At 35.8% G+C, this 27,550-nt stretch overlaps 1 protein-coding gene across 3 annotated transcripts in view; it reads left to right on the top strand.

The window, feature by feature from the left end:
• Nucleotides 1-17,366, top strand: part of LOC150098787 (uncharacterized) — a 204,125-nt gene extending 186,759 nt beyond the window's left edge. For all 3 annotated transcript variants that reach the window (XM_090404968.1, XM_090404967.1, XM_090404966.1), the window contains one exon: nucleotides 10,839-17,366. In XM_090404968.1, the coding sequence (XP_090261094.1) occupies nucleotides 10,839-16,945 (6,107 nt within the window). In that variant the 3' untranslated portion in view covers nucleotides 16,946-17,366. The remainder of the gene's footprint in view (nucleotides 1-10,838) is intronic.
• Nucleotides 17,367-27,550: the final 10,184 nt, after the last annotated feature.

The raw sequence follows: 27,550 nt of genomic DNA, 5'->3' as shown, positions 1-27,550 counted from the left end.
GCATTTTTAGGAAGCAAAGGTTGGTTCATGAGATTTAAGTCTCGAAGTAATTGCCATAGTGTGGTGAGGCGGCAAGTGCAGATGTTGCGGCAGTGGCTGCTTTTCCTAAAGAATTCAAGACTGTCTAGAACAAGGAAGTTATACTCCTGATCTCATTTTTAATGTTGATGAGACTGGGCTCTACTGGAAAAAATTGCCATCACGTACCTTCATTTCCTGTGAAGAACGTTCTGCTTCAGGTTTTAAAGCTGCAAAAGATTGACTTGCACTTTTGTTGGGTGCAAATGTCTCTGGAACTTTGAAACTTAAACCAATGTTGGTGTACCATTCACAGACACCACGTGCCTTCAAGAGTCTAAAAGCCATGCTGTCAGTCTATTGGAAATAGAACAAGAAAGCTTGGGTTACACAAGACATTTTTATAGATTGGTACACAAATTATTTTGTCCTACCATGCTTCGCTTCTGTAAAGAAAATGATTTGCCAGCCAAGGCATTGCTTCTCTTGGATAATGTCCCCTGAACATCTTCAAAACCTTGCTGAAGTAAGAACACTATTGGATGTCAAGGTTGTTTACATGCCCCCAAACACAACAACACTTTTGCAACTGATGGATCAGGGGATTATATCAATCTTCAAAGTCTGTTACTTCCGTATAACATTTATGGAAAGGTAAGAGTCTTGGACACTTTAGGAAAAACTATTCAAGACTATTGGGTCATTCGATATTTTGATGGACATTAACAACATCAAGGCAGCTTGGAATGAAGTGTCAGCAATGTGTTTAAAAGGAGCATGCCGAAAACTTCTTCCGGCATTTATGCACCACTTCGAGGAATTAGAGCAAGAGGAGAATGTTATTGAAGACGTTACCAAGCTTGCGTGAAAGTTGGGATTGGACAATATTACAGCTGAAGATGTGACAGAAGTCTTAGAGAGCCATGATAAACCGCTTTCCAATGAACACCTAAAAGAATCAGCTGAACAATTAAGTCAACATCTAAAGGAAGAAAACGAAGAAGGTTTTCTGAGAGATATGAAAACGGCTGATTTACAGCGTATCCTTGCAAGCATAAAGACACTGACTGATGAACTCTGCAAAATGGACCACGATTGGGAATGGAGTGCAAATATAAAAAGGAGTGTAATCGCATCTATTCGACCTTACACTGAACTCCTTAAAGAAAGAAAAAGAAATTCTAGGCAGTTAACACTGGATACTTTTTTCAAAAAAAATACAGGTGATCCGAAACCAGGAACTTCAACATAGAAATACGTGGGCTGTTCAATAAGTAATAAGACTCATTTTATACTGTGGCGAAACCACTCATCACAATATTAATTTCTGTGGAATAAAGAAATGTTGCTGTCTGTATTAACAAAAGAGGTTGATAGATGGCGTATACAGGCTGATATGCCAGAGTGTCACATGACTAAACGAAAGCTTGTTTCGGCATGCCTACAAGGCATGACCAGTCTTCGAAATGGAAGCGTCCTTGGAACAGCGTTATGCGATTAAATTTTATGTGCGTTTGCAAAAATCGGCATCGGACACTTTTAACATGATACGCAAAGCTTTCCATGATGAAGCAATGTTGAGGGCAAGTGTTTTTCACTGGCATAAAACTTTTAAGGAAGGAAGGCAAAATGTGGAAGATCTTGAACGTGAGGGAAGACCTTCAACGTCCTTCACAGAAACAATGATCAACACAGCAGCGATTATCATCAAGCACATCAAAAGGAAGCTTCCATTGCTGTAGAATGGCTTCTTATTGCACCGCGATAATGCAAGGCCACATATTGCTGGTTGTGTAGTGGACGTTTTGCAGAAAAACAACACAGATATCCTACCACACCCTCGATACAGTCCTGATCTCACACTGTGCGATTTCTGGCTGTTTCCTCAGCTCAAGAAACCACTGAGAGGCCGCCATTTCGAAAGCAACAAAGCATGTGTAAAAGCTGCTGAGGTGGATTTGAAAAAACTCTCAAAAAACGTACTTTCACATGTGTTTAAGAAGTGGACGCAACGTTGGGACAAATGTATCACGTCTCACGGTAGTTACTTCGAAAAAGACCATGTAAATGATGATGATTAAAGGTAATCTGTTTTCTGTATAAATATAGTCTTATTGCTTATTGAACAGCCTATGTATGTAATATCTTTTCGAAGTTTCATATTTTTTGTATATAATTTTGTTTTGTTTTTGTTATTAATAATTTTATTTTAACAAATATTTATGTATGTATTATCAAAGCTTTAAATATAATAATGTTACACATACTTCATGTGCATATTTTTTGACTGTGCGGAACATAACTTTGTGCCTCCCATTAAAATTGGGTTCATTTTACGCCGATTCGGTTTACGCCCGTTTTTTCAGGAATGGAAGTGAGGCATAAACCGAGGGCTTCCTGTATTGTCATGAAGTAATGGCTTATGTAAGAACATTTCAGTTCATTATTAGTTCCTGAGATAATTTTGGAGTTACATTCTGAATCAGACTGTCAGATTTTCACAGATATACATCTGTATATACCAGTGATGGCGAACCTTTTTACTCAGGTGTGGCAAACTTTTTTTTTTTAAATATTGACATTGTTGATGTGCCACTTGCATACATGCATTATAAATGTAACTATATAATCATAGATGGTAACTTATCATATTAGGCTATTTATTTAATAGGACTTTGATATAAAATCTATGAATTCATATTATACAATTAATTTAATAAACTGAAATTACAAACTTACATTACATTTAATGACTTTTCTGTTGCTGATTACTGGCAGAAAGTTCTTTCAATGAATAAACCTACCTTCGCCTTAACTGGGAGGGATCTTTCACGATTTATCGCAGTTTTTTCATCAGAATACCAATATTTTTCACCATCCAAGGTGTGTCACCTGAAGCCCTCAAGTGTGTCAGTGCTGACACGTTCAGTTTGGAAGAACACGAGTGTCAGTGCTGACACGCGTGTTCATCCAAAATTATATACAGAAGATTTGAAAGAGAAAGTGATTACCATTAGTTTTGAGTAGGATAAGAATGTATGATGATCATGGAGTTTTATCCTCAAACTTCATTCTTCCAATAATACTTGAGTTGGCTCCACATGGATCTGTTCTCTTCTCTCGCCTACTCTTCTCTTTATTATTTGACTGTGTAAATCCATTCCACAGTTTTGATGATGACAGAAAACTACACTCATTCTCATTTAATTCACAAATAAAGAAAAACTATATTCAGAACATCATCTTCTGCATCCCTAAATTCTGATTTCCAAAAAAAAAAAAGATCATTTGTGTATTTTCTTGGAAGAAAAAAAAAATCTTTCACTCTTATGCTTGACAATATCTAAATCTTAGTACAGAACAAGGTTTCTCTGCTTAGGATAACTTAAACTCAGTTCTTCTTGGTATAAATATATTTCAATATTGCCTGCTCACCTTCCAAGAAATTAGGTTTTCTCTTTCACTTAAAATATTTTACCTTTGAACAGCATTTTTTACAAATATTTTCATGGTCACTATTCATCAGAATTGGTTGAATCCTCCACTCTCTTCAAAAGTTGTTAAAACACATGCAGCAGCAGCTATTTATTATGTATCCACAGTTCAATTCCAAACTCAAGGTACAAATTTTTCTTCCTCTTCATTCGTTCATTCATTCCTTCTTCTGCTGTCTTTTGGAATAGTCTCCCCCTCTTAATGTATTTCCTAAAAAGTACAATCTACAGGTCTTCAAATCCCATGTTAACAAATTTCTTCTTTCTCCTCTTTTTGCCCATCCACAGTACTAACATACCATAGTATGGTGTATATAGTATTGTGTACACCAGGCCTGCACAACTTGATTGTCTTTGAGGGCCAAACCCAACTTGGACCACCTGACCAAGGGCCAGATCACTTCAGACCTTGAATCTTAGACTAGTCCACTGCAGCCAAAGTTAAGTAAATTTGTTAGTAGGTCTACAGCAATGGTCGCCAAAGTGGTCGATATAACATTGTTAGGGCTCAGGGGTCGATTGGGAGTTGATAGAAAAATATAAGACATCGTTGTACGTGTAATATTTAATTCGGTTAACTTGGATTACCTCCATCCTGAATGACAATGCAATTATAAGTGACATGAATAGGACCTGTAAGATGGAGCAAGGTCACGAAAATAGTTACAGAGGCCAATCAAGTAGGCCAAAATGACGTATTTATCAATAAACAGATGTCTGTGGTTCCCACCCGGCTGGAGCGAAATGGAAGCACGTGCACAATTGCTTATTTACTTATACTTACACGTATTTAATCCCAGTCTCATTTTTGCCATCGACATACAAGTGAGTGTTAATGTTCTAAAATTCATCAACATACATATTATAATTCAGTCGTTATTCATTCACGAACTAAACTTCTCTATGTTGAAGAATTGAGAAGGGCTGGTAGTAATACCAGTGATATTAATACTAGTAGTTTATTAATACCAGTATATTAATACCACTAGTAATACCAGTGATATTACTAGTGATAGTAATATAATAATATATATACTATATTATACATATAATAAACACTGTATGTATATAACTATAAAATAAACAATCTAAAAACTCACATAAGCGTCTTCTTCGCCTGTCCTATTATAATTACGTAATAGTAAAATAGAGGGGGTCGATAAAACATCAAGAAACTCTTGAAGGGGTCGACGTCAAGAAATTTGGCGACCCCCCCCGGTCTACAGTAAATACTAATTAATATGCATATTTAAATTTTTTAGAGAGTTACAATTAAAATTATAATCAAAATTATTTACAAACAGATATAGCTGCAAAATTTCCTAATAAAAACCACTTAAACATAAACACAAAATTTACTAATAATTTCGCTGAGAATATCACACTTATTCTTAGTGAAATATCAGTGACTGAATGTCACATTGTGACATTCAGAGAAATGTGACATTCAAAGAAATGCAATGTGTCACAATGTGACACATTGCATTTCGTTGTCGCCACTATTTTATCAAAGTTTGGTGTCATGTTTGAAGTGGCCATTCTTGATATGGCCTCTAAATTGATATCACTTAAAGATGAACGCTGTTTGGTTTTGTTCAAGTTCATGACCGAAAATGTTTGTTCACAAGTATATGTGCTCCCAAACATACAAAATACCTGGTAGGCAGTATCCAACAAACTTTTAAATTTATCCTGATCCAGAATAGAATAAGACTCTTGTAAAGTGTAAAGTACTCTCCCTATGCTTGACCCGATAGTTTTCAGAACACTGGAGATCAATAACTTCCATCTGGAATTCGACAGGTAGAGTTCCTGCTTCGGCAGAAAATGGATCCTCAATCACTTTTATGCAGACTTCATCTTCATTACTCAATGGCATTCTTTTCTGAAACTCCTCACTTAGAAGTGATATGTGCTTATATTTTCCACCCACCATTGAATGATATTCTGATGGAATATTCTGTCGACAAGTTAAGAAATGTGACATATCCACCTTAACAAGTTGATTTTCAAACAAACTTAATTTCATTTTGAATGCCTTTATAAGAGACATTAACTGAAAAACAAACTTATTTTTTCCTTAAAGCTGTAAGTTGAGGTCATCATTCAAGTGACCCAAAATGTCATCACACAAGAAAAATAAATCTTGCTTCCATTCTTCATCCATTATTTCTAAGAATTTTTCCATATCTTCTTGAGATTCCAAAAATTCAACTAGTTCATTTTTAGAGCGACAAAGCGTGACAAAACTTTACCACGGCTCAACCAATGTACATCGGTGTGGCATGGTAGATCCCATACTTGGCATCATTTTCTTCTAGAAATGCCTGAAACATTCTGTGTTTATAATTCAAACCCCGAGCTCAAATATAGTTGACCAGAGCAAATATGATCAAACTACAAAACCTTTGACCATAACACCTACTGATGAATTAGGCAGTGAAATTTTGTCAATGGTTTACCTGCATACTGTTCAATAAATGTTACAGCACCAACATTTTTTCCACACATAGATGGGGCACCATCAGTGCAAACTGCTGCTAAATTCTTGAAATTTAAGGATAGTTTTTCGGTTACACACATCTTTACATTTTCTGCGATCTCCTTTCCTGTTGTTCTCCCTTTCATTGAGCACAAACCAGCAAGCTCCTCTGTCACCTCAAAATTCTTATTAATGCCTCTTACATTAAAAGCTGTGCAGTATCTTTCACATCAGTACTTTCATTTATAGCAAGCGAATAATAGTCAAATTCACTAGCCGATTTTTGCAGGCTATCTTTAAAATCCTCGGCAATATCAGCCACCCTGCGCTGAACAGTCATATGGAACAAACTGATATTTTCAAAATTATTTTCCTTATCAGGACACAATTCAGAAATGGCAATCATCAGACACTTTTTTTATCAACTCTCCCTCAGTAAATGATTTGCCAGCACAAACTATTTCTTGTGATATTTTTAAGCTTACCAACTTCATTTACAGATGTCACTTTTCTAAAAGCTTGTTGCTCACCGCTAAGGACTTTCAATAACTTTGCTACTTTTATTTGCTTTTCACTTGCATCCAACTTGCCAAGGTTAGGCTGTTTTGATTCACAATGACGTCTCAGATTGTACTTTTTCGGCACAGCGATAGATTCCTGGCAAACAATGCACACTATTTTGTCCTTAAACAATGTAAAAAAATATTTGTTTGTCAACTCTGGGTTAAATGCTCGACGTTCCAAATATATTTTACGCTTTTTACTTAAGCTCATTGTGTCGAGATCGACAATATTAATTACAAAAAACTAATGATGAAAAACTCACAATAATGCAGGTTATGATAACAGTTATCATTGCTCCAGCTACAACCAACCACTACACTGCCAAAGCTAGTCAAGGCACGGCCAACTTTGTGTAATACGATTCGTTCTCGTTTGTAGACATCAAGTCATTATCACAGAGATGTAACTTTGAATTTCCCCACAGCAACACTAGCGCTAACAAAACCTCAAAGCGATTGTAATAATTTTTTATTAAATACGACAGTGGGAATAACTCTGAATGCAATTTATTGTTAAGTTGAAAGAAATGTGATTGTGACATTAATCGCATGAATGTAAACATGCAGAGTCTTAGTAAAAATTTAATTCAATGCTAGAAAAAAATTGTCTAATTTCATATCCCCCCCCCCCCGTATGATTAAATAATTTCAATCAGGCAGACAGGCCAAAATAAATAGCATTGTGGGCTGCATGCTATTTATGCACAACATATGGCCCATGGGCCATATGTTGTGCAGGCCTGGTGTATACCAATTGCATATTAAAATGTGGAGATATCAGATAATTTATGAAATGAATAAATGCATTGTCATATAGTTGTGAACAATAACAAGCAATTATTCGTGGTCTAGATAATATCTGGCCATGGCCTGATTCAGTGAATATCATTTTCATGCTCCATCCAGTAGATTGTTGGTTCAAATCCCATTGCAGGCATGGCCATTTTTGAATGTCTTTAGGTGGCAATGAATTGCATTTACTGGTGTGAGACCACCATCCTGCTTAATGGAAGTCGAAAGTGATAAAAAGTTCCATTTTTAGTCTCTAGAGCAGAGTTTCCAGATTTAACCAGATTTAGCCCAACATGGTACTAATGTACAATATGTTTTCAATGTTTCATAGAAGGGATTTACATAACAATAAATAAAAAAACACATGATATATATATTATTATTATTATTATTCATTGTCTTCATATTAACCTCATAAGTATTCTCACTTGCACACAAGTTATAATTACCATATTAATCACAAAAATATAAATCTTGTGTGAAATACTTAAAAACAAGATGTGATAAACTATGTAGTTTATCACATCTTGTTTTTATCTTCTGTTGTGGGTTCCTGTTATCAAAAAGATTAAATAAGATAACTCTGCTGTTTGGAATGCCTATGTTCATTCCTATTGATCCATGATTAAACTTGTACCTGACAGCCATTCTGATCCTTTGCAGTTATTGGTAATTGGCATAATAGGTACAACTAGACAGACATCCTACTTATCTAAAAGGATAATCTGTCTGCTCTCCAACCAATAAGCTGAGAGCATGAATTCCACCTTGAGTTGTTTGTGAATGTCTTTAGGTGGTAGATGAAATATGTTGCCTGATGTGAAAATACCACCTTGCTTACATGAAGTGGTTTTTGAAAATCCTTTGATTTCTAGAGCAGGGTTTCTGATTATATAACCCTTAGCACATCCACAATAATAATGTGCTATATTTATGTGAATCCCAACAAACATTTTACAAGTTTTTGTGGGTGAGATTCATATAAAAGATAGCTGGAGCTGACAAATGATAGCTTTGTTTTAAAAAAAAATACTGTTATTATAATATATGGAAGGTTTTAGCTCAAAGTTAGGCCCAGCACCAAGTGTATTTTCAGTTAGAGATATACCTTACAACAGAATTGTTACGTTGTTGTTTTCTTAAATATTTTACCTCTATTGTTCTTCTTGTGCCTACTGAGATCTGGCTTCTAAATTGACTTTCTGGGGCCGTTTCTCTCTTCAAGCTCTGACAAAATTTATTTGTTAATGCTGTGCCAGTCAGAACTCTAGGATAGACGTTCTTATCTGAAGAAACTTTCCCAGAATTCAAGTAACACCTTATGTAGATTAAGTAGTTAGGTAGATTGAGTTCTCAGTATACAGTCATGGCCTTGACAATCTTAAATTCCCTTTTTTTTCCTCCAAACATAGGTTCGATATTTTCGTGAGTGGTAAAATTCAATCTCTTACTTAGACAAACTCAGGTATACATGGGAAAACATATTTATTATTTATCTAAGAACATTACAATTTAAACAACACATATAATCAAGCAAATCAAGGTTAATACTAAAATACAAGTAAAGCAGGTAATAATAATCAAACAGACAGGCTATTCAAATACACTCATGAGAATCTTATGTTCATCTATATCACAAACATGGATGTCAGTATTAAACTAGATTACTGCTACTAACGACCCATGCACATTAAACTTGGTCTTAGACACCTTATGAACATAGACTACCAGTCTATGTTCATAAGACTAACATAACACAGGAAACTGTCTCAAAAATCTCTCTTTCTTCTTTTCTAAACTCTGTCCATTTTACACCTTTGTGACCAATAGATAACACATAAAAAAAGGAATATTTGTACATTACCACCTTGTTAGATGTTTTCTCAATCCTTCCGTCTGTTCTTTGTTATAGATTGTCCCTCTGTACGATGGATTGCCGCCACGTGGGCGTCCCGAATTAGCCACTTGTTGCTGGGCTTACGAACTTTTCGCATTGCCGTTTCTAACACGATTTACCTTCAAAGGAATCCTTTGCTGCTTTCTCATCAGTTAGATCCACACCGATGGTCTAAAACTCGAACACTGCCATCATCTCATGCTATATTTTCTTCGACTTGCGTCATTCAGCAACAGGAAACACGCTGCCGCTTTCTGCAACCTTTGAACTTTCATTTGCACGATGATGCATGACTTTATACATGGCATATTTTAACATTGATGTTTTTGACAAATTAATCCCTTAATGCATATTTAATGCAGTTTACATATCCACAAGGAGATGTGCTTTGCATTATGGGAGATACCGGGATAGGAGTGTTGGTAGCTTGCTCCACCTTTGCTACGAGTTGCCTGGTGTTGTACTACCTTACCCAGGTAAGGTAGTACAACACAATTCAGTCCTGAAGATATTTTCAGGCGCAAACTTTGTTTGCTCTCACTGGGATAAAGGATTAAACTAAATTTATCATAATAACCTTAAACATAGTACAATTTAATATTTATTTCCTTCTTCGATTTCATTTTAATTTAAGATTCAACCTCTTCTTTTATATTTTAATTCCTTTTTAAGCAAAGTTAATATCTGCATCTTCACATCTTATGTCTGCTTTTGCCAAGAGTACAAGTGTGCTTTTGCTTGATATTGTTCTCTTGTTAAATGTTGAATGGAGCAGTTCTATTCTTGATAGAGCCATCATTCAAGATCAAACGTAATTGATTATACCTGTAAATGAAGTCATGTTATTACTTGTATCATGTGAAGCTCACTTTTATGAGCAATAATCTCTCACAACTGTTTAATTTTCTCTCATGCTGTCTGTTATCTAGTAAAAGATATCACGATTAATGATGTTCTTTTCAAAATAGCATTCTCCTTGTGTATCCATTTATAGCTCACAAACAGAACTGTTTCATTTATATTCTAATATTCAGGTTACCCATTGTAGTGTGGGAGGGGGTAAACAGTTAAATAAGTAATATTAACAGATTGATTACTGAAATTACATAAATAAGTAATTATATGAATTAACTATTTTAACAAATTATGCTCACAGTAGAACCACTAAATTACTAAGTAACTATTTTAATTGAATATGAATATAAATTATGAGCTTTAGAAATATGGTACAGTTAACTCTCACTATAGAAAACTCACATAACTGTGAGTTTGCTATTAGGAGCTATGGGAAGAGTTTATTGTAGTGGGTTTGTTTCTATGGGGGGGGGGTATATATATACATTGCTATATAGTGTAGTTGGGCTAATCAGTAGTTTGCTGTAGTGAAGGTTGACAGCTATTCTCCTCAGGTCTGCAGTAATCTAAATAATTTAACTGCTGAGTTAATTTCAAGATATATGAGCAAACTATGATTTAAATTCAACTTATGTAACTTTGGAATATAAAGAAACATTGTTAATTTTTTAATAGTATGCATTATTTCATTAAAGGATATAAATTGAATTTTAATTAGTTTTGTTTTCACTTAACAGCTCAGGAGATCAAGTCATTAAAGAAGCATATCCAGTGTCTTGAAGAACAAAATGCAAGTTACAGTAGACTGTTAAAAGCAGCAGGTATATCACCAACTCCACTGCCTGAAAAGATTTGGGATGCAAAACTTGGAAAATACTCTAATAAACTTTCTGCAGAACAAGCAGCTGCTCTTTTAGGCCATTGTGACTCTGATAAAGTCTGTAATAATGAGTTAAAGTTGCAGACCACAAAAGATGATCTACATTCAGCACGTGATGATAAATTACAAGAAAGTCAGCAAATAAAACCCGGTTCTTGTATTCCATCAAATGATATTGCACCAAAAGTACTTAAAGAAAGTACAAAGGAAAAATGTCAAGGTCAGAGTATTCTTTCACCTTCTGATTCACATAATTTTTCACAAACTTCATCAATTAATGCACTTATTCCACAGACTCATTCCCAGATATCAGCTTGTGAGAGCTCTGTTACTCAACCAGTTGTGATACTTGAAGTATCTTGTAATTCTTCAGTGTCAGAAAATATGCCTCTGCCAGTGTCCATTTGTAGTTCTCAGGGATTCCTATCACCGTCTTCAGCCTTCTCATCAAAGTCAAATTCGATGTTAGGTGCAGGAGGTGTCACACAAGCCTTACCCCAAATTCCTGTGATGTCAACATGCCAAAACTTTTCTGTTGTACAAAATTATAACCAAAAGTCACAATTCTTACCATCCAGCCAGCAGCCACAAAACCTCAGTGCTGATAAGCAAAACTCTTTTGAAAGTACTACTACTATTACTACTACTGCTACTCCAGATGTGCCTCTTGGACAAGTAAGTGCCAGTACTATTTCTCTCTCTCAAAGCACACTTACATCTCAAAATACATCTGCCCAACAAATTAGCTCTTGTTTAGAACAACCATCATTGCAGCAATCAGTAGAAAAAATTCCTTCTGGTATGCCCTGTGTTTCAGCCACACAGTCTTGTGCAGTTTCATCTAGTACACCAGTGATGATTTCTGGGAGTAGCCAAAAGGTTCAGGTAGTTGGTTCAATTCCTACTATAAATAGCACAGTGCCTCCTCTTGAGGAGAATAGGCTAGTTCCAAATGTTAATTTATTAAATTACCAACTATTACCACAACCACAGTTGCCTACTATTGTATCCAAAGAAACACTTGGTATATCTACAGATATGCAGTTTCCATCACAAGTGTCAGAAAATGTATTTGTGATTCGCTTTCTCACTCAGCCGTCCAGTGTTGTACCTGGACATTTTGTTCCTGCCCAGGCTACACCTTGCAGTTACAATGTCTTAAATACAGTGCAAAATACTGCTATTTGCCAGCCAGTGGTCAACAATGGAGTAATTGTTGATAAACCAGTTGTAATTAACATAGGTTGTGGTACTCTTGTAACATCAGTGGAAAACATGCAACCACAGCAGTCACTGCCATCAGCCTTACTCCTCCCAACTGGTCAGATTATTCCAATTGTTAGTAAGCCTTCTGTGTTAAATGTTGATCATTCAAATTTAACCACTGCCACTTCAGCATTACCAGATGGATCTTCACAAAATAATCAAATAGTTCAGACTAGAAATATTGCTAGTTCATCTCCTTCAACTCATGCCCAGCTTTTCCCTTCTACTCTGAGTGGTAGACCAAGGTCATTACATTCAAATTTATCTCTGACAGACACTATAACTGTGTGTCCTCACTCTGAAAATAGCAATATTTCAGCAGTAACAACACATTCAGAGGTACAAGAAGCACAGCAGTGTTTAACAGTTTCACAACCAGATATAAATTCATCTTCATCTAATGCAGAAATGAATTTTATTAAAGATGTAGAGAAAAGTTCTGTAAAAACCAAAAAAAGAGATGCAGAAGATTTGAAAAGTAAGAAATCTTCTCAAACTCTAAAAAAAAATAGTACCTTGACAAATAAAAAAATGTTTAAACAGAATTCTTCCAAACTGAACAGATCAAAATATCCTGATGGTGGCAAAAGTCGCCATCTTAATCATCAGTCATCTAAGCCATCTTCAAGCCATGCTCAAGTATCTGAAATAACTTCTGTTGAGATTCAGGAATCTTCCAAATCTCCAAATAATGTTGTTGCTTCTTCTGTGTCTTGCACATCACTATCAGTATCTACTTCAGCAACTTCTAATTTATCAGAGGCAGTGTTCAGTTCAAACCCATTACCATCAAATGACATATTAGCTAAAGCTACACAATCAATATTTTGCAATAATAATAATAATAATGCTGGGTCTGATTTATCCCCGTCAGGAGCAAACATGCCTGAACACACAGAAAATAGTTTGCCTGGAGATACTTTGAATTCTGAAGTAATGGATACAATTAATACTGTGTGTTCAAATGGAATTCATGAGGAACAATCCAGTAATGAACTTACTGCAGTTATGGAAAGTTATACTTCTGATCAACCACAACCAGGTTCAGAGTGTGCCCAAAGAAAAACACCTGAAAACCACAGCTTAAATAGTACTAGTAATTCCCAAAACTCTGAGCATTCGAGGTTGTCTTTTTCTGCATGTTGTGAGAATAGCAAGAATGTAGAAGACAAAATGGTAATGTGTCGAACTAGGAAACAAAATTTTAATGATAATGATAGCAGTGAACCTTGTTTCAAGAAATCAAAATCTAGCACCACACCTGAAGCTGTAGGTGATGCAAGTATTTGTAATAATACTGGTAGTAATATTGCGTGTGATGGTAATAATGCTGCATGCAATATTCCTTCAAGGGATTGTATTTCTGATCAGAATCAAACATTTGTAATGGAACGTTCTGTAACCACTTCCTCTTCAACAAGCATTTCTGAAACTGTATCACCCATGCCAGTATCAAGCAGTAACTATTTTGTAACTGTTTCTTCTTCTTGTTGTGTAGCAGCAAATATTTCAGTCCAAGAAGCAAGCACCTGTACTTTGCAGTTGCCATCTTCCATTGGAATAACAGGTAATTTATGTCTTACTAAAAGGCAAACAGTTTTGGAAAATGGCAGTTTATCTTTGTCTCCTTTGGCTATTTCTAAAGATACCCCTGTTGCATCACTTGATATTCACCCACAAAATGCAGTGCCAAGTCATGATATTCCCAGTTTGTTTCTTACTTCTGTTTCAGATGGGAACACAAATTTAAGTAATGTTCATAGTAGTTCTAATTGTGATATCTCCTTTTTAACCTTGTCACCAGGAGAAACGTTTGATCATAATATTTCTTTAAAAGAGACAGCTGATTCTAGTTTCAATTCCTCATTATTAGGAAATGCAACAACCAACAGCAAGCAAGTTTCTGGTGTATCCAGCACTGAAAAATTCAAAGATTTTACTGAAAACATTCAAAGAATTTCAGGAAAAGAACCATTAACAAAATCACTTCATCCACCTTCCAGTACAAGTTCTTTGAGTAATTCTATTTTTCAAATTTCTGTACCAAACTATACTACAGCACGGATTTTGAACCTGCCAAATGTGCCTCCTGCAGTACCTAATTTTTCTTCTGTCAGTTCTAAAGAGATTTGTACTCATTCAGAGCAGCCACATCAGCAGGTTCACTGCAGAGAAAAAGCCACTTCAGCATCATCAGTTGGTACTGCATTGCCTGAATTTCAAGATACTCTTGCACTTACCAGCCGTAATATATCGTGCACTAATCTTTCTTCTGATTTAAAGTTACCTGCAAGCTCAGCTTCTGTGTCTTTGGGAAATGTATGCAATCTGGCTGGTTCTAGTTTGTTGACCGACTTGTCTTTTCAGTTAAGACATGTACCACCAACTAATTTCATTCCTGCAAAAGCTCCCAATTCAAGCCTTCAGCTTCCACCTATTAATTTTGAGACACAAAGATATTTTGACTCTGTTCCAGCTCAGCAGGCAAACAAGATCCAGGAAAAGCAGGTTGAGAAATCAACTTCACATGCATCCTCTGTTAATAGACTAAATCCTATTGCTACTTTCCCAGGTCTTTCCACACAGTTATTAACCACATCACAGTCTTTCAGTGAGCCAAATTTAGTTCCAACTCCACAACTTGCTCCTAGCACTACTACAAATACTACTACTGTTACAACCACCAGTACATCTCAGATGTCCACACAGAATAATTCTGAGTGTCAGCTAACTACTCTTTCTCATTCTGCTTGTAGTACAACAACTATTACCACAACTACTACAGCCATGAACAGACCATCAATATATTCTGCAGAGAGCTTGATTCAGGGTACAAACAGTGTGAAAGGAAGAAATAGAGAAGATTATCCACCTGCACTTCAGGATCCAAGAAATAAAGATAGGCAGTTCAATAATGTTTATCTTCTTCATGGGTCTAACACAATCCTATCACATAATGATAAAAGTCCTGATTCTAGCACACAGGGTATGCCTATTTTGATGACACCCTCTTTAGGTTCAAATACTTTCGGTTCTACTTATGTTGCATCTAATCACCCTGTACATGTTTCAAACACCAGCTTTGGAATACACTCGGCAGTTCAGCCTACTCCTACAACTCCAACACTTTTAAATTGTCTGACAGAAAGTGCCTCATCCTTAGTAGCAAAATCATCAAGTTCTCAGTCCTCAGTTTATCAGCATCCATATAATCAGTTTTCTCATGCTGTGATAGATGAGCAGAATAAGCTGGCAAAAGCATATCCTAATATTTCTTTAGCTATAGGTGGGTCAGTAAGTACTCAAAATGCTGTAAACTCATTGCATCAAAATAAAATTAACTCACAGTCATCACAAACAATGAGAATGCCTGAAACAAGTACACCTTGCTTCCAGCATTTACCTCAAAGTAACAGTGCCACTTCAAGAATTGAACAACAAAATCAGTTTTTACAGGAGAAATCAAGTTCTGTTCCAGAAACAAATTTTTCCTTACTTCCTAGTATTTCTAGTTTTCAACATGATGTGGTAAGAAATCATAAGAATTTAAATAGAAATTCATCTGTTAACAGTTTTCCAGAAACATCACAGAATTTTATCAATAATGCAGCTACTGGTCAATTCATTTATTCTACAGATAACCATCTACAGATACCTGGCCCAGGCAACGAATCATCAATTCAGAGATCACAGGAAATTTTATCAAATAATGTCAGTCATAGTGTAAAACATAGCATACAAGATCAAAATTCACATGCTCAGAATACCACATCAAATCATTCTAGAGTAACATCTACAAAAGTGAACAAATCTAAAAAGGACAAACAAAATGTTAGTGATACAATTACAACTGTATTTAATGGTAATAAAAATCCTACACTATCTCCTTATCGCACTCTTCATGAAGTTTCATCATGTAAAGGTGACACATATGTATCTCCTACTCATAGTTACTCAACTTCTCAGAGACCATTTATTTCTCCTGGGACTTCAGTTCATAAACAGTCTAGCAGGGCTGTAACCATTACAGGCCCTGCAGCATCTGATATTTCTCCAAATCCACATCACAATCATTCCTTTGGTCCTAGAGTAGATAATCCTTTAAATGCAGGATTTCCAGCACCTAACTTTAATGTAAATGCCTTGCATCGAGTACCACCACCATCTACGCAATGTGCAGCTTTGCCTTGTCAGATTACTGCGCCAAATAGCAGCAGCAGCAGCAACAATATTAGTAGCAGTAACAGCAGCATTGGTAATAATAGTAACACAGCACCTCGTCCAGTACCAAACTTTAATTTGAGTAACATTTTTCCTGATATTAACACATCAACTGATGTTATTGGCTTGCCACCTATGAAGTTTCATCCTCCTCCTCCACCACCTCCTCCACACATCTTTCCACCTACACCACCTCAATTAAGGAATCAGCCACCACTGCAAGGTAACTCATCACATCACTCATCCCACCAGAACTGTGGGCTGTATCCAAGTCAGCATCATCCTCCAGTGATTCATAATAGTTTTAATAGCATTATTGGACATGCACCTCATGGTTTTGATAGTAGAAGTTCCATTCAAATGAGTGGAGGTGTAACCCAAACTGTTGGACCTCATCCATCACCATTTGGGCCAACACATGCACCTTCATTTGGCAATGTTATTCATTCTCTTAATTTTTCAATGCAAGATCGGTGAATTTATTTTGAACAGTCCTAAAATTCTGTATGTTGCAGAAAACTGTTGTAGACTTATTAAACTTTCTGTAAATAGGTGAGGTAAATTTGAGAAAGATCCGCTTTGAGAACATAATCTTTACAGTACATGAAACCAGTGCTGTATTCTGCCTCAGAGCATTTATGGTCAACTGTTATTGACAATGTGAGTTTAAGAGGATGCTTCAGTTGAAGCAGTAATTTTTTTATGTACACATGTTTATATTGTGCTATGTAACTAAGTTGTGTATAAAATTAACACATGCACCTAAATATATATATATGTTTATTATGATGGTATTTTTAGTGCTTTTACATCTTGGAGGCCTTCAAACTAGACTGCTTCGTGTCATCAAATGAAGACCTGTAAATGAGCATAAAAATAAATATTTTCACTAAGTGCTTGCTAATTTTCATTTTTGATTTTCTGCATCAAAAAAAAGTTGAATATTTTAGTTCAATACAATATTGTTATGCCCTGTCAAAACAGCAGATACTTAGTTTTCAGTGACAGCAAATTAAGATGCTTATTTGTATCATTCAGATAGCTTATCTGAAAAACAATGTAAATAATTGGATGAAGATAGTTATAATTAATATATAGTATTATCCTTCTGTTCATCTCCACTAATTAAACTCTGTATTGAAGCATTTTTGTTGTTGAGATCTTCTGTAAGGGAGATTTTATCATGGTGGCACACTATTCCAGTTGTGGCAGTGATTATCACATTGCTGCTACATTTCATATGCCACTGATATTGTTAAGTGGGGTGGCACACAGAAAGCAGGTTAATTAAACAGCATTGCTTTCAAAAACTAATATTAAAAGTTTTGTTAAACATTTATTCCAACTAATCTAAATAATCACTTATTAACTGTAATATAAAGTGAATAGTGATTATTTGGGTTAGTAATTTAGTATAAATGAAGATAATTGGTTTATTATTTTAAGTTTGGTTACTAGCATTCATTCTACTCATGGATTCCAGCTGCAGGCATGGGATGTTTGTGAATGTTTTGTAGTTGGTAGGTGAATTCCATTGAATTTCAAGCACCATCATACTTATTTAAAGCGTCGGTAAGGGATAAAGTAGCTTGAAAAGTTCCATGTTTAATTTTTACAGTAGGATTTCTGGATTATTTAATCCTTAATTCACCTATAGTATAAATATATAGATTTTCAACCTTTTATTCATGCAATTCATGTTAAACTGAAACAAATCATAAGATCTATATCCATATTTAGCATTATTATTATTATCATTATCAGACTTTCATGTAGTCAAGAGACTCCATTGCAGGAGGTCCCACTCTCACATATAGCTCATCATACCTTGACTTAAATGCATTCACTGTCTCTGCACTCACCACACTTTCAGACAATACATTCCAATCACCTATCATTCTCCATGTAAAAAATGTACTACTAAAGCTGCCAGGGATGGCCTCTTGTTCTCTCTCATCTCTAACCATTCTGTGAAAAAGTCATCCACATTAATATGATAATTATCCCTTACCGACTTAAATGTCTGGATCATCATCCCCCCCCCCTGCACCTCTTTTATTCACCAGGCATTGCAGTTTGCATTCTCTCAATCTCTCCTCATACTTCACATTCCAGAGACTCGAAACTGACTTAGTCTATCAACTATGAAATCCCTCCAATATTTCATCATCCTTTGAAAACTTGGTGACCAAATCTATGCACAGTAATCCATATGCACTCTGATCAATTCCTTGTACATTGGAATCATAACATCCTTATTTCTACATCTCAGTGTTCTCCACATTATTACCATAATCTGGTGTGCTGTCCTCAGTTTTAGCAAAATGTCCCTCAAAATTTCAGTTCCCTATCCCATCACAGCCACAGCTTTCATCTCTTCCACCTCTTCTAAGATATCCCCACCAATCTTATACTCTGCATCCCATCTTTGTTTTCCAAATTTTAAAAAATCTTACACCTTGTCAACTTGAACTGACATCCCAACACACCCATCCATTCACCTAGTCCAAGTTCTCTTGCAAGGCTGCAACATCTGCTCTACTTTTCATAATTCTCCCCAACTTTGCATCATCTGCAAACAATTCTATATCACCATTCAAGCCTCTTCAGTGTCATTTACATACAAATTAAACAACAATGGTCCCAAAACAGACCCCTGGGGCACTCCACTAGTGAATTTTCTCTTCTGGGCTAGCATCTACCCCCCCACCCATACACAATCTGCTGATAGCTGTCAGAGTCTTTTGCAAAATCTAAGTATAGTACCGTGTTTGCATCCAATGCATTTGTCATCTTGCCATAATAAGTAAGAAGATTGCTAAAACACAATATTTCTTTAACAAACCTACTGCCCATCAAAGAGAATTCTACTGCTGTTAATCCAGTTCTGAATCCTGGTCATCACTAGCTTTTCTAACATCTTGGCCACAAACTTTAGACCATGTAGATTGGCCTAGAATTTGAAGCCTTTGTCTTATCACCTGCTTTATGAAGTAGAACAATTTTTCCCTCTTTCCACTCCTTTGAAACTTGGAAAAATACCAGAATTATGTTAAAAAGGTAAGTTAAAGCTGTTGTTAACTCACTGGAACATTTCCTCAAAACACGTGGTGATATCCAATCAAATCCTATGGCCTTATTTACATCAAGTTTACACAATTCCTCATATACCTCCTGCTCACTCACCATCAGTGGTTCCTCACCCCCTTTCCCACTGCTCTCAAATTCTGCACTATGTTACATTCCAACATTATCCTCCCATAATCATTCTTTCTTCTGTTGGCCACATGTTGAAAAAACTCCCTAGGATTTCTTTTAGCCTCATTAGCTAACTGCTGCTCATATTGAACTTTTGTTACGGTTTTACCAAGCAAGTCACCTTCCTTGCTTGCTTTTTGTATGTCTCATATAACTGATTATTGCCACTCATCTTGTGCTGCCTCCACAATGCCTTTTTTTTTCCAGATAGCAAACTTCACCTCTTCAGTCATCCATCATACACCTACCTTATTTAATTTCCTGATCTTTGGAATAAATTCAGTCATTGCCTCTGTCAGATAGCCCCTGAATAGGGACCAAGCAGCATTGATTTTCTTCCCATCTAATCCTCATTCCATGATATAGCTGCAAGCTGCCTCCTATGTTTGTCATAATCACCCACCTTATAATTCCACATACTGCCTAAGATAGTTGTCCCTCAAAAACTCAGATTCATTCTCTTTGGTTCCAGATGCCACCTCTTCATTCCAGTCTATATTACCATAATTGAAATCAGCCATAATGATCACCCTTTTCTTATTAGCCAGAGCAATTTGCCTATACATTTTCTTCTCTGCATTACCAGGCCTATAGTAACTTCCTACTAAACATTTCATCCTATCCACTTCCACTTCACATCATCAAATTCTTGCCTTGTACCCTCACGGGGGGGGTACAGGATATGATAGTACTACATGAAAAATTTACATTATTACTAACTTCCTATCTACAATTTTCCTCCAAATCAGTCTGTTACCTGTCAAGACTAAAACATTATCAGATCTTATATTTCTGTCTTCTAAGGCACTTCCCACTATACCTCATCAAAACCACTCTTACTCTATGCTTCTTGCATTTCTGCTGTAAATGAGTACAACTCCTTTGCCATCATCAACAACGTTCCTCCTCTCTGTCTGTTTTCATGGAAGACTATATATCCCTCTATCTTTATTCCTGTCAGAATATTATTCTCTGTTCAACCACGTCTCACCTATTCCAACAATTTTTGGGCAAATGAACTTGATCAACACTACAATTTCATTTCTCTTATTTCAAATACTTCTAGCATTAGTAAACACACACTAACTCATTTCTGTTTCTATAGAAGTCCTACTGATCCCACTTCTGTGATATGACTCCCCCCCCCCCCCACACACACAGCCATTCCTGTCTATCATCACTGATATTACATTTCTCCACCAGACCCAAATGTTACCCCCACATCCTTGACTATCGTAATCCTTTCTTGCACATTCACACATCCACTCTTGAAACCATCACCTACACTTCTCACACACTGTCTTTCTTTCTGTCCATCCTGCCTCCTCCCCTTTCCCTGTCCATCTTGTGTTCCTTCTCTCATTTTCTTCACTCGTGCCACTCACCTCTATTTGCAAACTCTTCTATCACAACACCTCTTGCTTCCTCAGCTTTTCCGTTCTTCTCTACGGTCATTACTGAAGTGAATGAAGTTACCAACCAGTGGTGGCTCATCCATTGAGTATACTAGTCAGTATTACTAGCGAGTAGTACTGACTAGTATACTCAGTGCTGGAGGTGCATTCAATGCAGCCCTTATACAGCTACCACTGTTACCAACCAAATCATTTGTGCCAACTCATTTGCTTGCTTACTCCTCTTATCTAATGCTGATGATGATGATTCATATAAAAAAAAAAAAAGTTTTTGGATAATCTATATTTCTTTCAAGTTGAAAAAATAGTTTCAAATTTATAAAGCACTTTCATCCGCAGTTTTTGTTGTGTCAGTAAATCAACAAGAAAAATAAACTACAAATACCTGTTTTATTTTTGTCATAGATTAGAAGCAAGTTAAAGTATCCTCTTTTATTTTATTTTCATTTTGAATGCATAAGTTTCTGTGGTTTAGCAGTTTTAGATAGTTTCTGGTATTGAGACCACATGTTTTAAGATAATTAACGAGATTAATAAAATATAACCCTTCGAGTTTTGTAAGTTGTCAGACTTACGTTATCATGGGTATTAGCAAAAGTTGTACAGAAAAAAAAAAAGACCTCATTTTATTTATTTTTTTTTAAGAGAGGCTTGCGTATAAAATTCCACACACGGTTGTGATATAATATATGCTATAGTTAACTCCTGTAGGAATCAAAGGAATAGTTTGCTATGAGAGCTCTACTCTAATCATTGGGAATTTAGCCACTGCATAACATTTATACAGTAAACCCATTCTGAATTTCTCACAGATGGACATCAATGCTTTTAACAGAGACTGCTCAACAGTGTTGAAGTGAGCAAATTCAGTATAAAACAATGTGTACCCTACCTAGAATTGATACTTTCACATTCACTTTAACATTTAAGTTTTGCAGTTACTAGCAGGATGAAGCATAGACTTCTTTGGTATAAAGTACATATTTGAACTTTCTTTAAACATCTGCAATGCTTTAAAACCAAAAACCAAACTTGTTTTTGTCTATTTAGTTAGTTAAGCTGAACATTAATAGTATCATCTTTTTAATCTGAAGCTTATTCAAGCATCATTCTTTTTAACAACATTCTTATTGTATATATAAGGTAGAGATGGAATAATCTATCCAGCATTTAACATGCTCATGTCACCGTGGCCTAAATAAGGTCTAATGTCATGTTTTTAGGTTCAGTGGAAGAAGGCTGTAAAATTTTGCCATTCTGTTTTTGTGTAGTTGAATGTTTTGATGGGCCAGATCTGTCTTCCCTCTTGTGATAGAGGGAAGACAGATCTTTGTTAGTGTTATTTTTTTTAAAACTTGCTTTGAAAGATTTTAGCTTTGAAAGCCAGCTGGTCTACATATGAGTTTATGTTATTTTATTCACATAATTGATACACAGTCAAAACAAGATATCATTCAAACAACAATTTGACTGGTGATACAGAGCAATTCAGATTCTACCCACGAATCTAAGACTATTGAAAGTTTATTTTTCACTTGGTTAGAATATAATAAATTTAGTTTAATATCCTTTATCCGTGTGAGCAAAAAAAGTTTGCGCCTGAAAGTATCTTCAGGATAGATACTTTCAGGCGCAAACTTTTTTTGCTCACATTTGGATAAAGGATTAAACTAAATTTATTATATTATAATCTAAGAATAGTCTGTCGAGTAGCGACTGTTCCAAGTAATGCCGTTTTTTTGTAGATCATATGTGTTCATTGCCTTGTGTTTTATTCTTGTAAATAGTTGGATAGCTTTTTTGAAATTGCACCAAGTGCACTGGTAACTATTGGGATGACTTTGGTGTGTTTAAGCCACAGTCAGCCAACTTCAATTTGCGAAATCTCAATATTTAGTGATTTTTTACAGTTCTTTGTTGTTAATGTTGTTATCAGTGGGTACAGCGATGTCAATAATCCAAGCCTGTCGATTCAATAATTGTGATGTCAGGTCTATTGTTTTCCAAATGCTGATCAGTTTGTATTCTAAAGTCACAGAGAATTTTTGCTGTTTTGTTTTCCAGTACTGTCTCTATTTTATGCTGCCACCAGTTATCAGAAGTAGGAAAGCCATATTTTTTTACATACACGCCAATGAATTATTTTGGCCACTAGATCATGGTGGTATTTATAATCAGTTTGAGCTATTTATAATCTTGCTGCAGGCACTGATTAGAAGTTCTACAGTCTCATCTTTCTGATTGCATAATCTGTATTTGCTGTTATTATTGATGTTCCAATTTTTGCTTTGATTGCATTAATTTGTAATGCCTGTTCTTGAGCAGCTAGAATAAATCCTGCTTCCTTTTTAATATATCCATATTGTAGCCATTGCCACATCTTAGTCTTGTTACATTTTCCCTCAGTATCTCGAAGAAACTATCTATGCAAGGGTTTATTTTTCCAGTGCACATATAGGTTATTTTGCATTCCTTTTTGTAATTTGTTTCCTATTGCTTTTAGAAGGCCTTCTTGTGAAATGGCTTGAAGCTGTTGTCAATGTAATTTTTTTAATTTCTTCCACAATCTGTCTCACTTGCAGTAGACCGCCATCCACCTATTCTTCTTGGTAGGTACAGCCAGTCAACATCACTTCGTGGATATATGCACAATACATAGTCATTAATTTTCTAGGTTTGCAGTCCAGTTTTGTCTAGGTCTTCTTTTGTTCAGCTGTGCATCAGATCACTGGTAGCCCAAAAGTTCATTGCTCTAATTGTGTTTAATCCATTGAGTTTTGTTTTCAGAATATTTCTAACTATTTGGCGTCTTCTGTTTTTTAACTTTTGAGTGGGGTATATCACTGGCTTCTAATATTCCTAGGTATTTATAGTGTTCATTAGCTGAAATTGCTTTTATATATTTCTCTTGATCAAAATTAAACTTGCTAGTGTCATTAATATTTCCTTGTTTAATAGATAAAATTGCACTTTTGTGTAAACCAAATTCCATTTTGATGCCCTCACTGAAAATACGAACTGTGTTCAGTAAAGAGTATTTGCTGTGCTGATTTTCCATATAACTTCCATATAAGTCATCATTATACAACAGATGGGTAATATTATATTTATGTCGCACGAAATAAGAAGACTTAAAAAAATCGGTAAAAACACAGTTAAAATGAACTAACGAGCAAAAAATTAAATAAAAACAAAATTTCCCGATCTGTATTCATTGACAAAAAACTCGAAGTTATACGAAATTAAAAAAAAGTTACATGTAAATTGTCGGTGTATATTTGGTTGAAAAACTAACAACTAGCAAAAATTTGCTGATAGTGTTCGTTGTCATTAATATACGATAATTTAATCTCACATACTCTGTAATTAGTTTTTATCTGCTTTCAATAAAACTCATATATCTAGTTCTAGAGTTTTTTATTACTACGACCAATGAACAGTGCTGAAGTACCCAATGTGGCCCTCACGGCAAAAAGTTTGGAAACCACTGATTTAGACTGTTAGATGCTTTAACCAAAATCCATGTAGTTCATTTGCTAGGTGTGCTCCAGTTTTTTAGTTTTCTAGCTTGTGCACTGACCATTTCTTTAGTGTTAATGGCATTTGTTTTTGTTTCATTTCTGATTCTATTTCCTTAATCCATGAGGCATCTGTATTATGTTCAATAGGATTATCCCAGATTGACTTCCAGAATTTGAGTATTTCTTCTTTTTCTGGGGAATGATTGTTTGCATTTGTATTTCTCTGGAGAGGCAGAAAAAAGTCATGTTGGTTCAGTTGAAATTGCATATTTTGTACACATTAGTTTATTCTTACTTCATATCTTTTAATTTCTATGCAGTCACTATAATCCTTTGTTTTAGCTTTTCAGTAACTTCAGCAATGTTTTGTTTGCCAAGTTATTTGTATTTATGAGTTTGTTTTTGATACTATTATTTTTCAGCCATCCTTCTTTAAGTTTGCTCAGATCAGCTTGAAGTTTCATCTTTTTGTTCCAACTGGATTTTGCATGATGCAAATCGCTTCATCTTCGTCTTTTGCTCTTGTGGTTTGCAACCAAGCTTCATTCACTGTAATGATATAGGGCGTGCTGTGTAGGAGCTGATTTGTTTCCTTTATACTGTTAGTTATGATTGTTTTTATCACAGCATTTGCATCTAAGAGGAATTGTTTTTAGCCTAGATTTATGTAAAGCTTTTAATGATGGTAGTCTTATACTGTCATTATTATTATTGCACAGGCCCTCCACGAAGTCCTAAGACTCAACGTAAGAGATGCAAACTATCAACACACTATAATATCGTACCTCTCCTTGAAACCATTAACAGACAACCATTAGCACTTACAACTGATTCATGCAATCCATTCCATTCATTCCACTCTGCAAGCAAACAACTCTTGCTAACTATGCTCTTACCCAACTTCCAGGATGACTCTTGTTCTGCTCCCTCTAGTCAAGTTCTGAAACAATTACCCTGCATTACTCCTATAAAATCCTTTAAGTAACATAAATGTTTCTATCATATCCACCTTTTTTTTTTCTTTGCTTATCAACGAATTTTGAAATCCAAAAACCCTCAATCTATCCTCATAGGGAGCAAACCACAGACCACTCACCTTCTTGGTCACTTGCCTCTGGATCCTCACCACCACTTTCCTCATTGCCAAGAAACCCAGGTGACCAGACCTGAGCACAGTAATCCAGATATGGTCATATCAAGGCTTTATAGGAATGTATAACTCCCTTATCTCTGCTTGTTAGTGTGCTCTTCAATAACTAAGTAATCCTGTGAGCTGGTCTGGCTACTTTAATAATATGTCCTCTAAACTTCAACTCTCTATCTACTACAACCCCCCCCCCCAAAAAAAAATCCCTAGCTTCATCAATTTCCTAGAATACAGTTCCCTCTATATGGTATACAGCCTGTAATCTATGTATCCCAAAATGCATAACTTTGCACTTTTCCCCATTAAATTGGAAAACGTTTGCCTATTCAAATCATTCTGCAGGCTCCCTACATCACTCTAAATTATCTTCATTCAAATTATTTCCTATATCGTTTATGTACAAATTAAACAGCAGTGATCCAAGGACAAGCCCTGCAGAACACCACTAGCTCACCTCCCTTCTTCTGAATTCTGCTCCTCCATATACTACTTTTTGGTATCTGTCCATCAGCCAACCTTTTATTGATAGCACCAGTTTCATATCCATCCCCATTTGTTGTGGTTCGCATAGTCGAGTTCCATGTGGTATCCTGTCAAAGGTCTTTGCAAAATCCAACAGTATCATCTGTAGCCATTCCCTTTATCCAACTCAACTGTCACCCTATTATAAAAAGTTAGATTACTAAGGTACAACTTACCCTTCACAAAGTCATGCTGCCCATCATAGAATATCATATTCTTATCCACCCATTCCTGAATTCTCTTTTTGACCAACTTTTCCAGTAATTTTACTACCACTCCTGAGGTAATAATTGGTCTATAAAAACTGGACAACAAAATTTTACAGAAGTCATGCCTACAGATTAATTTAGTCATTTCTTATAGATTTCAAGGTGCTGAACACGAATATGATAATGAAAATGCAAAATTAGCTATGGTTTGTGAGAGATCTGCAATTATATAATAGAGTAATACATACCGCAAAATGTCTGCTTCTACGTCCAATGTCGCTTTGCCTGTCACACACATATAGCTGCTGCTCAGGATCATCTCTAGCAAGCAGCCGACATTGAGGTGAACCACTTTCCTTGATTTCGTTTCTCCATCATTGCAATTTCCTGATGGAAACGTTCACCGTGCTCATCACTAACCATGCTGCAGTTATTGGGGAAGAAATCCAAGTGGGAATGGATCAAGTGTATTTTTAAGGACATATTGCAGACAAGTTTGTGATACAGAGACAGCAAGTTCTCAACCAGTTCCTTGTCTGCCCTGACATTTCCAAGGAAGTTACTTGATACCAGATGAAACATGTCCCAAGCTTTTTTCTCATCACCCTATAGCAGGTTGTTGAACATCTCGTCAATGAAGAACTGAGGATCTGCAAAAACTCTTTTCATTTTTGCTTCGCTGGGTCGAGGGAATTTGTCAGTCAGGTACTTGAAAGCTGATGCAGTCCAGTCCGTGGCTTTTATGAAGTTTATTATGAGATCGAGTTTCATGTGTAGGGGTGGTAGCAGAATTTTGTGCATTTCTACCAGTGCTGGGTGTTGTACATTCTTCTCTCTGACCTTCAGAGATTTCCTTGCAGGCCAGTCTCTCTTCACATAGTGCAAAATTCTTGCTCAGCTGTCCTGTTCACACAAAAAACAGCAGTACTTCGTATATCCCAGTTGCAGATCCATCAACACAGACACTACCTTCAAGTCACCAAATGTATTGAAGACAGTCCAACAGCTGT

Source organism: Typopeltis vanoorti, chromosome 15 (assembly GCF_054136105.1).
Source record: "Typopeltis vanoorti isolate ZY-2024b chromosome 15, IOZ_Tvanoo_1.0, whole genome shotgun sequence".
Classification (NCBI taxonomy): domain Eukaryota; kingdom Metazoa; phylum Arthropoda; class Arachnida; order Uropygi; family Thelyphonidae; genus Typopeltis; species Typopeltis vanoorti.
Note: the sequence above shows the minus strand (reverse complement) of the source record. Positions and strands in the feature narration are given on the sequence as shown.